The sequence below is a fragment of the Engraulis encrasicolus genome, chromosome 2 (assembly GCF_034702125.1).
Source record: "Engraulis encrasicolus isolate BLACKSEA-1 chromosome 2, IST_EnEncr_1.0, whole genome shotgun sequence".
NCBI lineage: Eukaryota > Metazoa > Chordata > Actinopteri > Clupeiformes > Engraulidae > Engraulis > Engraulis encrasicolus.
This window is the reverse complement of record NC_085858.1, coordinates 56,522,373-56,535,231: the sequence shown is the minus strand read 5'-3', so window position 1 is coordinate 56,535,231 and position 12,859 is coordinate 56,522,373. Positions and strand designations below refer to the sequence as shown.

At 41.6% G+C, this 12,859-nt stretch overlaps 1 protein-coding gene across 2 annotated transcripts; it reads left to right on the top strand.

Moving 5' to 3' along the window:
• The first annotated feature begins 3,459 nt into the window (after nucleotides 1-3,459).
• cdip1 (cell death-inducing p53 target 1) lies at nucleotides 3,460-11,557 on the top strand. Of its 2 annotated transcripts, none has more exons than XM_063192599.1 (5): nucleotides 3,460-3,569; nucleotides 5,314-5,518; nucleotides 7,559-7,714; nucleotides 8,742-9,015; nucleotides 9,624-11,557. In XM_063192599.1, exons 2-5 carry the CDS (start codon nucleotides 5,440-5,442, stop codon nucleotides 9,733-9,735), a joined length of 621 nt encoding a protein of 206 aa, XP_063048669.1. In that variant the 5' UTR covers nucleotides 3,460-3,569; nucleotides 5,314-5,439; the 3' UTR covers nucleotides 9,736-11,557. The 2 variants fall into 2 exon arrangements, with proteins under 2 accessions (XP_063048669.1, XP_063048664.1); XM_063192594.1 differs by having other exon boundaries at nucleotides 7,556-7,714.
• The last annotated feature ends 1,302 nt before the right edge of the window (nucleotides 11,558-12,859 follow it).

Below are 12,859 nucleotides of genomic sequence, written 5' to 3'. Positions count from 1 at the left end.
CAACGTTTTCTGGGGGAGGACACAGAGCCCCGCACTAATGAGGTGTCCCTTATTTTTTCCCCAGGGAGTTGGCAACCCTACTTGTATCGGACTATACTTATATATATATATAATATATTTAGGCCTATGTCTTGCAATGTATGTAATGTGTAGGCTACATTGTATTGTCTTGCAATGCATATTGTGTGTACGTATCTTGTAGGGCTGGGAATCAATCCAGATTTCCTGGATCTATTCGATTCCGATCCAGAAAGGCATTATCCTATTTGATCCATGATCTGAATCCTGGTCGATGTTCTGTATTGCTGGGTTGTCACTTTAACCAATTTATGCCTTGAATTATAAGACCGGCGATAAAATCCTAAATATCTCAGCCTCTGAAGCCCATGCAAACATGAAATACCTTGGTACGAGAGAAAGAAGAGGGAAACTTGGTATGAGAGAGAAAGGTGGGTAAAGACTGGCACTACATGAACAGGCCGATTGCATTTGTAGCCTACATGAAAGTGGAAGAGAGCTACAGGATGTGGTTGAGAAAATAGCGCCTATAATCATCTTCAAAAGATCGATCCACAAAGTTTTGTCAATATCACACTTTGCAAATGTGAATCGATATTGGATCATTGATCGATCTTTTGAACCCAGCCCTAGTATCTTGCATTATGTGTAAGCTGTTAAGACACCGCTAAGACACAGGTTCAAGGCCATCCACAATCTTACCCCTCCTCATCTGACTGATCTTTATCAAATTGCTATTCCCTCTCGCTCCTCTGTCCATCCTCCTCTCTCACCTCAGTACCATGGGGAGTAGAGCTTCTCGGCTTCTCTGTTTTGAAAGGTGCTTATAAATAAAATGCCATATTACATTTTTATTATTATTATTATTATTATTGATAATAATATTTGTTATGATTATTATTATTATTATAAATAAATGACCTCCACTCTACCATAGGCCCTAATATGAAAATTAACACTTTTGGCTTAATTCATATTTTATTTAGGTGACATTCAGGGTTTGATTCTAGAAAACAGGGGGCCTAGTAGCCCTACATAGAAATGCTACATGGTAGCCTAGTTCAGACCATTGGACTACCTCTTATAGACAGGTCATCAGCTGGGAAAATTAGGCCTTTTGTCCTACCGCACTTTTCTCTGTGGATTACTGACCAGAAGCCCTATTGGAAGAAATGTAAACATGGGGCCACGTCAATTTTTGCTCAGAATTCAATATGGCCGCCATTTTCCAAAATTACTTGTTTTCATGCATTATTACATTGTACTATAAGGTGATATTCATGAACGATGAACTACTTTCAGCACTATTCTGTTAGCCTGGTGAACCAGCGCCACCCGCTGGACGGCAAAATGTTTTGTCTACGGGTGGGTCTGGCCTCGCATAATGATTCAATGAAGCCAGAATGCCATGAATCTGGCAAACCAATTACAACGCAAAGATGTGTTTTGAATCAAAGCGGGCAGGGTTTTGAGGGAAGGTTGTTCTCATCAACAATCTTCGGATGTATTATGCATCGAGGCCAGACTAAATTAGACATCCACATTTAGTCTGGTTTATCAGGCTACTATTCTGTCCTAATTCCTTACATACATGTTTACAAAGGTTGACTAAACTAACAGAAATGAAAATAAAGTTGGCCACCTTGCAAAATCCAAAGGAAAGTGCTGAAAATAATGATTGAAATGCACATACAGAGTCTATGGCTGCGAAAATTAGGCCTATTGTCCTGTCAGGGTTTTCACAGTGGATTACAGACCAGAAGGCCTATTGAAAAAGATTCACCAGCTGGTTGCCATCTCAAATGTGCTCCAAAATTCAAAATGTTCTCTGTTTTTCAGAATGGCAGACTTTCATGTCAGTGTATGTAAAGAAGCACACTGGCCACACACACTTGAGAAAAGCGCACTCAGGCACACGTACACACACATACAAACGCACGCACACACACACACAAACGCGCGCACACACACACACACACACACAAGCGCACACACACACACAAGCGCGCGCTCACACACACACACACACACACACACACACACTTTGGCACGACAATATGCCTTTTTTCAGCAGTCCACTGTGTTTGTGAAATTCAATCATTTGACAACATTCCTTTGGATATTTCAAAGTGGCAAGATACAGGGGGTGGACAAAATAACTGAGACACCTTTCATTTTAGAGTTGGAAGTTTAATGGCTCAAGTGGACCAGCCTGTTGGCCAATCTTCATTAAGCACATTGCACCAGTAAAGTGAAGTGTGAAGGTTCAATTAGCAGGGTAAGAGCACAGTTTTGCTCAAAGTTTTGCAATGCACACAACATTATGGGTGACCTCATGTCAGAGTTCAAAAAGGAGAAATTCTGTGTAACTGTTGCATCTTTGACCGAGACAGCAAGTCTTTGTGATGTATCAAGAGCCACAGTATCCAAGGTGATGTCTGCATACCACCAAGAAGGATGAACCCTATCCAACAGGATTAACTGTGGACGCAAGAGGAACTAAATGACACTAAAATGACAGGTGTCTCAGTTACTTTGTCCACCCCCTGTATATATATTCATGCCTTTTTAGACAACCTTTATACTCACGTCTGTAAAGAGATAGGACAATTTAACTGAAAAATAGGTCATCTTTATCGGTAATTATGGCCTTACAGTATTGAGAAAAATGTGTGAAAGTCTGCCATTCTGAAAAACAGAGAACATTTTGAAATTTGGAGCACATAGATGGCCCCAAGTTTTCATCTTTTTCAATAGGCCTTCTGGTCTGTAATCCACTGTGAAAACCCTGACAGGACAATAGGCCTAATTTTCGCAGCCATAGACTCTGTATGTGCATTTCAATCATTATTTTCAGCACTTTCCTTTGGATATTGCAAGGTGGCCAACTTTATTTTCATTTCTTTTAGTTTAGTCAACCTTTGTAAACATGTATGTAAGGAAATAGGACAGAATAGTGCTGAAAGTAGTTCATCGTTCATGAATATCACCTTATAGTACAATGTAATAATGCATGAAAACAAGTCATTTTGGAAAATGGCGGCCATATTGAATTCTGAGCAAAAATTGACGTGGCCCCATGATTTAATTTCTTCCAATAGGGCTTCTGGTCAGTAATCCACAGAGAAAAGTGCGGTAGGACGAAAGGCCTAATTTTCCCAGCTGATGACCTGTCTATTAGAGAGACATATGGTTAATAGCAAAACTTCTACCATGTGGTTAATTACTTACTTACTTACTTACTTACTAATATATATCTTTCTTTATCCCCCTCGTCAGAGTCACTGATCAGATCAGAGAGAACTTTGGTCACAGCTAAGGAGGTCATTGGTCACAGCCCGTTGTTTAGTCTTCCTAGAAGAAAAAAAATCTGTGCTTTTGGTCACGTCATACTGTTTACATTTTTGTTGAACTTCCGGATTGACTGTGCGCTGAGCATCATGGGAGTGAGGAACATTCTGGGAACCTGGGCCTCCGACTAAACAAACGCGAATTTGATCGTTTTATTCAATACTTCACGGAGCAGTAAAGTGAATGTTATATTTGAAAAGGTAATCGACATAACTTCTTCATGACTCGGAATGGTTTTCTAGCAGTGGCGAACCGAAGCTTAGCTGATAAGAACGTAGTGTATGTTCCGTTATGTTCCAGAGCTAATGTTAGCATAATGACAACAGACCGCATAACTTGGGTGTCGTGAGATGAATCACAAATGATGTACAAACTATACTCGAATGTCATTAGGTATTGGATATATAATTGTGGTGTATGTACCAATATGACCTTGTTTGCTAGAGTAACAGGAGTATTACATTGTGCCTTAGCAATTGGTAAGCTGACGTTATCCATTGACAGTAGTGATTGTAGTGGCGCTGATTCCCAGATTCACGCTCCCATCTCATTACACTCCCATTTCATCTCGCTCCCACTAGCCAGACTAACGGTACCACCGCCATATTACGGAGCCAGTTATCTTGTTGATGTTAGTTTTTTGTTTCTAACCCTAACCTTAACCCTAAACCTAACCCTAACCTTAACCCTAACCCTAACCCTAAACCTAAACCTAACCCTAAATTGCTTGTATGTGGCAGTATATGATAATACGTGAAATATAATCGGGTGGGGACCGCAAGTCCGGGAGTGATAGAAACACCGGGGACCGCACGTCCGGGAGCGAACTCCGTTGGGAGTCTCAGTCTGTATGCCGTGGCGCTGTAGCGGAAACTAGGCTGGCTATTTTGGACATAGATTATTGGTTGCATAATCCTAGCAAGCTACCCCATTAAATTGGTTTTAACAGTTTGCATCACCTAGGATAAATTAACCGAACTAACTAACTATGCTTTTTAAAACGGAGAACATTTCTGCAGTTGTTTGAGTAGAGCTGTGTTCGTGTCTTCTGACAGTTCGAGTCAGTGTGTCTTTTACAATTACCCCACAAATATCTCATATGAGAGTCATATTTACGAATGTTTTTTCTTGTTGGTTGGATGCATTGATTTTAGCTATGGTTGAACCATTGCTGTCAAATCGTTAAATGTCAACCTAAACTGTGGGGAGAAACCGGGTATTCTATCGAACTCGCTTGCATCAGCTCGGCTTTGACTTTGGCTCTCGCGCTCTGTAATCATAAACACCATCGTGCGACTAGAAATAAAGACCTAGCGGCGTCTAGAATACGCGTTAGTGTTTTCCAGTAATTTATAGGAATCGCTGGCGTTTGAAGTGTGCTTTTAAATGACCCGTCCTCTTAGTGGGAGTTCGGCTTCATTGTTTTGGTTTCCAAGGCCCCCTGCTAAGTATGTGCGGGGCACTTGCCACTAACAACCGGGGCCTTCTCCATTCCACTCTAAAGATTTTTTGAAGAGGTGAAAGTTTACACTGAGGCGATATTGGTTCATCTCTGAATCGGTGGCGTAATACTTATTTTCTGTAACAGAACTGCTTGAGTACAGTATTTAGAATCCATGCTCTGTTTCAGTACTTTTTTGGGCGTACATCGACTGAGTTGGAATTGTTTGCATTTTAGTTTGACTGTTGTCCACGGCTGTGCATCATTATACCTATCACAAGTGCACGCCACAGTTGTCACTAGAGTGATAGAATGATGATGGTGATAATTTGTACAATGTTATACACACACACACACACACACACACACACACACACACACACACAGACGTCTTAAAACCAAATATTTCTGTTGTTACATATTGTGTGAAATATATATGTAAACATACTGATTTGAATTTATTTCTTCACATTTCTTTAACTTATGTTGTGCTTGGCTTGCAGTAAGAGTTGAGCTCCAGTGCGTTGCTGCTTATGGCTTGGGCTGTCTGCTGCACCCTGCGTCCACACACCCTGACTGCACTGCGAGGTTGAAGTTTGGCTGGAGCTCCGTCTGTGTCTGCAAACACCATGGCCAGTGACCCTCCCCCTCCCTACCCTGGGGGACCCAGCGTCCCGATTGTTGATGAGAAGAATGGGCCCATAACAGGTATTAAACCATCAGAAATCCCTATATTTGTTTTGTTTAGAGTAGAGTAGAGTAGAGTAACTTTATTGATCCCCAGGGGGAAATTCAGGTATCCAGTAGCTTACATAAATACACAAATACACAAAAGCCCACATGGACATTTCAAGACAAAAATAAACACAGGAATAGTCATCAGGGTGGGGAAAATAAAATAAAATAATAGAGATAATAAATGTAGAAAAGGTAATTGTGCAAAAAGACATTCTGTGAGTTGGGATAGACCAATGCAGAAAAACATACTCTGTCAGTTAAGGTAGACAACAAGTGTTGATGGATACATCTATGATATAGTATAGTATGTAGAAGTAGGCCGTGTACAGAGTATGATAGGGGTTGAAAATTCTTACAATGTCACAGTAAAGTACAGGTAAGTGTATTAGGCAAGCACACACACACACACACACACACACACACACACACACACACACACACACACACACACACACACACACACACACACACACACACACACACACAAAGAGGTTCCCCAGTAACTGGGCCAGCTCCGACAGATCACAGTCTTTGCTTGTGGTAAGCAGGAAAAACAAGTATGTCCAGTGGTCAAGTGGTCAAGGGTCAAAAGTTCCTTAGTGCAGTTATTGGACAGCACACACACACACACACACACACACACACACACACACACACACACACACACACACACACACACACACACACACACACACACACACACCAAGAGGTTTCCCGGACTGGGCCAGCTCTGGCATCTCAGGCAGTCCAGTCCCCTATGATGATGTTCTTCTTAGTGTCCTTCTGTGTGTTGTTAAACAGCTGAATTGCCCATGGGACAAAGGACTTCCTTAGTCTGTCAGTCCTGCATGTGAAAGCACGGAGTCTGTGGCTGAACAGACTCAGTTGGTTAGTGAAGGTGGCGTTAAGGGGGTGATGCTGATTGTCCATAATAGAGTCTAGTCTGCTCAGTGTTCTGCTCTCGGCTATTGAGGTGAGTGTCTCCAGTTCCATGCCGACGTTTGTTTGGGAGGATGGGGCGGGGGTCTAGTCAGGGTAGGTGGGGGGTTTGGGAACGTGTTCTTGTTCATGTTTGTGTGTAACAATGTAATTATTTCTATGTATTTTCCCTTTTAAAAAAATAAATAAAATTAAGCTGGGGGGGGGGGTAATCTTACATTTGTTTCATGTCAGAGAGGCAGGCTCAGTCTGTTCAGAGAGAAAACCAAAAAGGCTTTTGGAGGGTTCAAGGGTTACGGTATGTTATCCAAGGTTAGGTGAAAAGAACTTTCGCTTAACCAAGGCACTACAAAAAATGTCTGGTCTACAGAGGGCTTGAAACCACCCACGTGCAGCAGCTTGGGCCTTCTTCAGCGATGACCTTTTTTTTTTTACTTCATGGAGTGCCTTGGTCAAGAAAAGTTTTTCTATTCAAGTACAATCTGAATTTGTTTGATCTTGTTGCTGCTTGTGATTGAGTAATTATCCTACAGCGATTCCAGTCATGATTAAGTTTATGATATTCTCGTCTTGGTTTATTCTTCCAGGACAACATTGTGATGTTGGCTCTACACTGAGGCATGCTTGTGGTGTAGTAGCCCCCCCCCCCCACATACACACACACCTTGAGGGAGCAGGGCTCAGGGACAGCGATATGCTCACTGCACCTCACACACACACACACACACACACACACACACACACACACACACACACACACACACACACACACACTCGGTGAGGGAATAGTTCAGTGCTCAGGGATGGTGCTGTGTTCACGGCACCTTAGTCACCTCAGGGGATGATGGAGAAGAGCGTAGCTTCATCAACCGGGGCTCTACAACATTCTCCCCATCTTCCCCATCTCTCTCTCCCGGCTTGCTTCCTGTCGCTCCTCCACTGTCCTGTCTGATAATAACCAATAAAGGCTTGAAAAGCCTCAAAAAATATAAAAAAAGAAGAAAAAAGAAACGAAATTGCATTTATGCTTCACCCGTGCTTGACTGTGAGCCTGTGCATGTTATCCAGCAGGTACCGCCCCTGTGACTTCCGCACCCATCCAGAGCCAGCCCTTGCCGCCCGACTACGGGCCCCCGCCCTACGAGTCCTCGTTCCACCCCGGCTTTGTGCCCCCCCACGTCCCTGGCGATGGCGCTGGGCCCATGCCAGTGCCACCACACCTACACGGTACGTACTTCTGATGGAAGGACCGCTACAGAATAGAACAACATGACGCAATAATAATATGATGATATGATGATGATCTGGGCAAGTATACCATTTCTACCACACCTATACAGCACATAAGGCTGGCAACAAAGTACCTAAAATGTTAACAACTAGAGCAACATGACACAACATCACAGAGTGATGTTATGGGGGGCAAGCATGCCATCACTCCTACATTGTACGTACTGTACGTCTGGATTGTTTGAATGTTGCCCCATTTCAAAGTAGGTAAACCTAATGCAAGATCACACGAAAAGTGATAAAAAGAAACCAAGTGTACTTGTTATCAAGGGGGAGCAACCAACCGAAGTTCAGTGTTAAGAAAATGTAGATATTCCGCTGGTTGCCGCCGAAGATCGCCATAGCTCATTTTCATATTGTTAACTGAGGTTTAACTTCTCTTTTGACAGCACTGACACCCAATGCTCTCAACATCACCTGCTTTTGCACAGTTGCTGCATTATACAAAGATTGGTTTACTTCTGTCGCCTTCGCCAGTCTTTCCTGGTTTAGTCGGTTTCTGTCGCAAGTGTACACGGCCAATTAGCCTTTTTCATGTCACACCAGACACCTTCTATTCAATGCATTGCAAGAAAAGAAGCATCCAATACCATAGACTGAAATTTTCGCCCCACTGTTTTCTGTGGAATCCGGGACTTGTTTTTCCTTCTTAGCTTCAAAAATGGAACTTGTCTGACATCACGGTGAGACGTACTAATAAAGCAGAATAAAAAGAAAAGGGAATGTTTCACTGGGTCATTAGTCCAAGTTTTATTCAGTAAAAGTTGGTGCTCATCAAAAGAAAGAGTGCCTAATAACCATGGAAAAGACGAACACTTTTGAGGCACTCTTTACTGAAGTTAAAAAGCCATTATTACATTCTGGTTATATGCCTACGTGTTTTGACTAGTATCTTCACCAGGGCATGAATAACATGGCCACTACTACTAATCTAGCAGCTTCTGATGCTGTTCCTGATCCCCAGGTGGCTTCTACCCTCCACCGGGCCACTTCCCCCAGGGCATGCCGGGCCAGTTCGGGCCGGGCCCCACTCGCTTTGGCCCCGCAGGCAGCCACACGGCCACCGTCATCGCGCCGCCGGGGGCCGCCACTACCGTCACAGTCCTGCAGGGGGAGATGTTCCAGTCCAGCCCCGTACAGACGGTGTGTCCCCACTGCCAGCAGGCCATCGTCACACGCATCAGCCACGACATCGGACTCATGAACTCACTCTTCTGCCTCTTCTGCTTCTTTGTGGGGTAAGTAAGCCAAAGAGGAATAGAAAGATGGTACCGGTATATCGATACACACCATAACTTCCTTACTGTGATTTATTTAAGAAAGTTCATCAATGGTCTTCCTTGTCTGTGGCAGTAAATAAGGCAAGGCAAGTTTTCACACGCTTTTAAAAAAAAGCATAACAGCACAGCATGAAATGGCAAGAAAGAGGTCCAAATAAAAGGATACAAGTTAAGTACTGTATCGGCACAATTAAACATGATTAAAAAAAAATAGAATTAAGAGGTTGTCAGTTGAAATGTGTAAAGTGTACTCGGTTCTGAATTAAAGCACATCAGAGAAGTTTTCATTTTTTTGTCGCCCTACAGACTGAAAGGGGAAATCTCATTCCAATTCCTTAAACTTTTTTTTTGCAGTTACAGCTTTGATTATTAGTATTAGACTTGGTACTGTGAGGTGTGTTTGGTATTGGTAAATGCATGTGTTTTTATCCTCATACACGTTTCGACCTCACACAGTCTTTGTCGTGCAGATTTTTCTTTTTCTTTTATTTTCGATCCGGTATCTGCTTAATTGGATGTGCGGCGCACATTCTAAACACTTCCTGTCTTTTCCCGCCCACCCCCAGGTGTGATCTGGGCTGCTGCTTGATTCCTTGCCTGATTGACGACTTGAAGGATGTAACCCACACCTGTCCCTACTGCAACGGCTACATCTACACATACAAGCGCATATGCTAATGATGTGGAGACGCATTACCCGTTAAATAAGGTCCACACAACTTCATCCCAGCGGCTGTGGCAGCCCTGATGTTAGGCATTCTATGTTGTGTTTCTCTGATAGTCCCTTTTCATTCATAGCCATGTTTCCCATCACGTCTCATTGCCATCATGTGTTTTATTTTCTTTTTATTTTTTTGTTTTGCAGTATACATTTTGGTCATACTGATCACTGATGTGTGTGTAATAACTTCTTAATTTTTAATCCTGCTGTTCAGACCTCAGAATATTGGACTGAGAATGATGGAGTATAGTCTTAATTACATGCATAGAAAACTTTTGCACATGAAAAAAAAGAAATGTTCTTATCTTCTTTAAGTGGACTACCAAGTAGCAAGTTGACATGAAATGAGAAGGAATGGATTAGTTACTTAAAGAGCGCAAATCTGTGAAAATTTCATATGAAGAAAATGCAGGGTCAGTATTGTTTTATTTAAAATATTCATCTTTCATTTTAATGTGTTATAGAAGTGAAGAATGGCCGTGTTTGCAATTTTGTTACCTGGACATAACTCATCAACTAATGCGCTGTATTTTTCTTTGTCATTATCTGAAGACACAAGGTTGTTTTCTCATGGACACTGAAATTAATTTTTCAGATTACTATTACTTTGAATATTAATTTCAAGGGTACTGTGGCCTCTCCATGCGCATGTGATTGTAATGGGGATGGACCAACATGCAACCATAACAGACTGAAGCAGCTACCGGTAGTTTTTCGGTTTTCATTTTTAACTAGTTCTTTTTTTTCCCCCATCAAAATGTGACTTATTTATAGTCAAGTTCATATGGTACACATTTTATACTTTCACTCTCTGGATCTTCGTGTATGCTCGTGATGGCTATCTCTGATGAAATTCACCTTTTTCACCGTGACGTCAGCCAAGTTCTGTTTTTGAAGTGTAGAAAGCATAGAAAACCATGCAGTGTACACCTCAAAAGAAAGAAGTGTACTGCACGCTTGTTCGACTTTTTGCTCTTTCATTCAGAGTGAACCATACAACTGATACAGTGAGCGTGAACAAAGCATTTTGCCTCTTTTGCATTGTGCGTCATCAAACTCCAAAAATGTCAAACAAAGTGTGCGGTAAACTTCTTTCTTTTGAAGTGATGAGCACTCCTGCATTTACCAGCACCTAGAAACTGTACATGGATCTTTGAACTGTGTGGTTAACGTTTATATGTCTGTCACCGGATGCTACTTTTCCTGCTTAAAATGCATTGGATTGAAGCTGTATGACGTCATGTGAAAAGGGCTAATTGGTGTTAGAGATGAGCCGCTCATCTAAAGCTGTTACTGTAACTACTTCTGAAACTGTAAGAGGTAAAAGTTGTAATGAAATGTCATTTGGAGGAACTTTTTCTTTCCTTTCTGTCTATGTGCAATCAATGACCTAAATCTACCACCTATCAGTAGAAATCAAGCTTTGTTGTCAGGAGTTACCAAAGCAACCAGTTTGTGCTGCGGCAAGAGGCTTTAGAATGAATTTTAAGCACGGTTGTTCTTGGCTTTCCTAGAGACTGACTGTAAATATCTGGTCTATTAATGTTTTGTGTTGTCATGTTTTACCCTAATTATAAGCTGCACAGTGAACACTTTATTAACAGTTTCTCTGACGGATTACTTTGAACTCTGTTTAGTTTTTAACCATTTACCTGAGGAGGTAGTTCTCAAAACAACACCCACACATCGGTTACAATATAACAGCATTTAATGAAGCCAATTCCTGAAATGACATGAAGAACCATTTGTTGTTACAAATAATAAACAAATCTCAAGACATGCCTTGTGGAGTGCGTGTGTGCTTGTGCGTGTGCGTGTGAGCGTCTGTGGTTGTACTGCATTTAGATTAGCATGATTGAGTCCCCTGATTGTCTTGACTCAGATCAGGGTTGTCAAACTCAAATTGCCTGAGGGCCAAAATCAGAATCTGGAATGAAGTCGTGGGCCGAATTCAACATTGATTTTAAAAAATTGACTTAAATTGTGTCTGCATGCACTTACTATTTTTGTAAACTTTCACACACACTCTTCCCCATGATATATGGTAGTTTAAATCTGCCTTGTGTTGCACATGAGAGTGAGCTGTATCATTGGCCTGGGCCCACTCATATTCCTGTGACTTATTGTATAGTCTTGTTATGCTATACATGAGTAGTGTATAGGGGCCAACTGTAATACACATTTGGGAAATTATCTCACGGGCCGAATAAAATAAGTGCAGGCCAGATTTGGCCCCCGGGCCTGAGTTTGACATCCCTGACTTAGACTTAGACTTCTACTGTATATTGTCCATTAAACTTACATAAAATGGAAAATTTGCTTTGGTAGTGGTGCAAAGACACATAAGGCAAACACATATAACAGTCAACATAATAAAGAATAAATAGATATGTATGAAAATAAGATAAAAATTATGGAATTAAATCACATCCCAATAGATTATTGAAGATTCTGTACGACCTGCTTCAACAACAGGCATCTCATGCAGTACTAGTAGAAGCTTAAAATGTCTTTTTAATAGCAAAGGACCGTTCCAAAACCATTTCCATATTTTAACATAGACTGCCAACAATGATGGGTGTGATGGCCAGCTTGCACCAAGACAAGTGGGCATATTTGGTGTCTGGATGCCACTGTGATAGAGTAGGCCTAAGTGTCTATTAACCGAAAGATTTAATTCACTGCAAGAAATGAAACATACATTTCCTCTTTATGTGGTGAGATATTTCTATTCATCATTACGCATCAGCCATTTCAAGCTATTAGGCCTACTACAGAAATATTGGAATACATCAGAACATTAGAAACATTATGGTGTCATAATTGCTAAATCTGTCATATTTTTCTGCATATGTCTTTAACTTAATTACCTCATAGTCATCACTAGTAATGAACTACAGACGCGTTAAGTTTAAAATAAAGTTATTGAAGCCAAGTTGCAGAAAAGTTTTGAGGATTGGAGTTAGTTTTGTTAGGACCAGACCTTGTGTCTTTCATCAGTGCACTGCGAACCAACCTTACCCTCTGAAATGTTCTGTTCCCCGGCCCTAGGCCTACCTCTTCATATGGACCACCACAATA

Bases quoted from the DNA above. Each gene is read 5' to 3' on its own strand.
- cdip1 (XM_063192594.1), top strand. From the start codon at position 5,440: ATGGCCAGTGACCCTCCCCCTCCCTACCCTGGGGGACCCAGCGTCCCG. The intron at 5,519-7,555 runs GTATTAAACCAT...CATGTTATCCAG, and splicing joins GAAGAATGGGCCCATAACAG to CAGGTACCGCCCCTGTGACT. The intron at 7,715-8,741 runs GTACGTACTTCT...CCTGATCCCCAG, and splicing joins AGTGCCACCACACCTACACG to GTGGCTTCTACCCTCCACCG.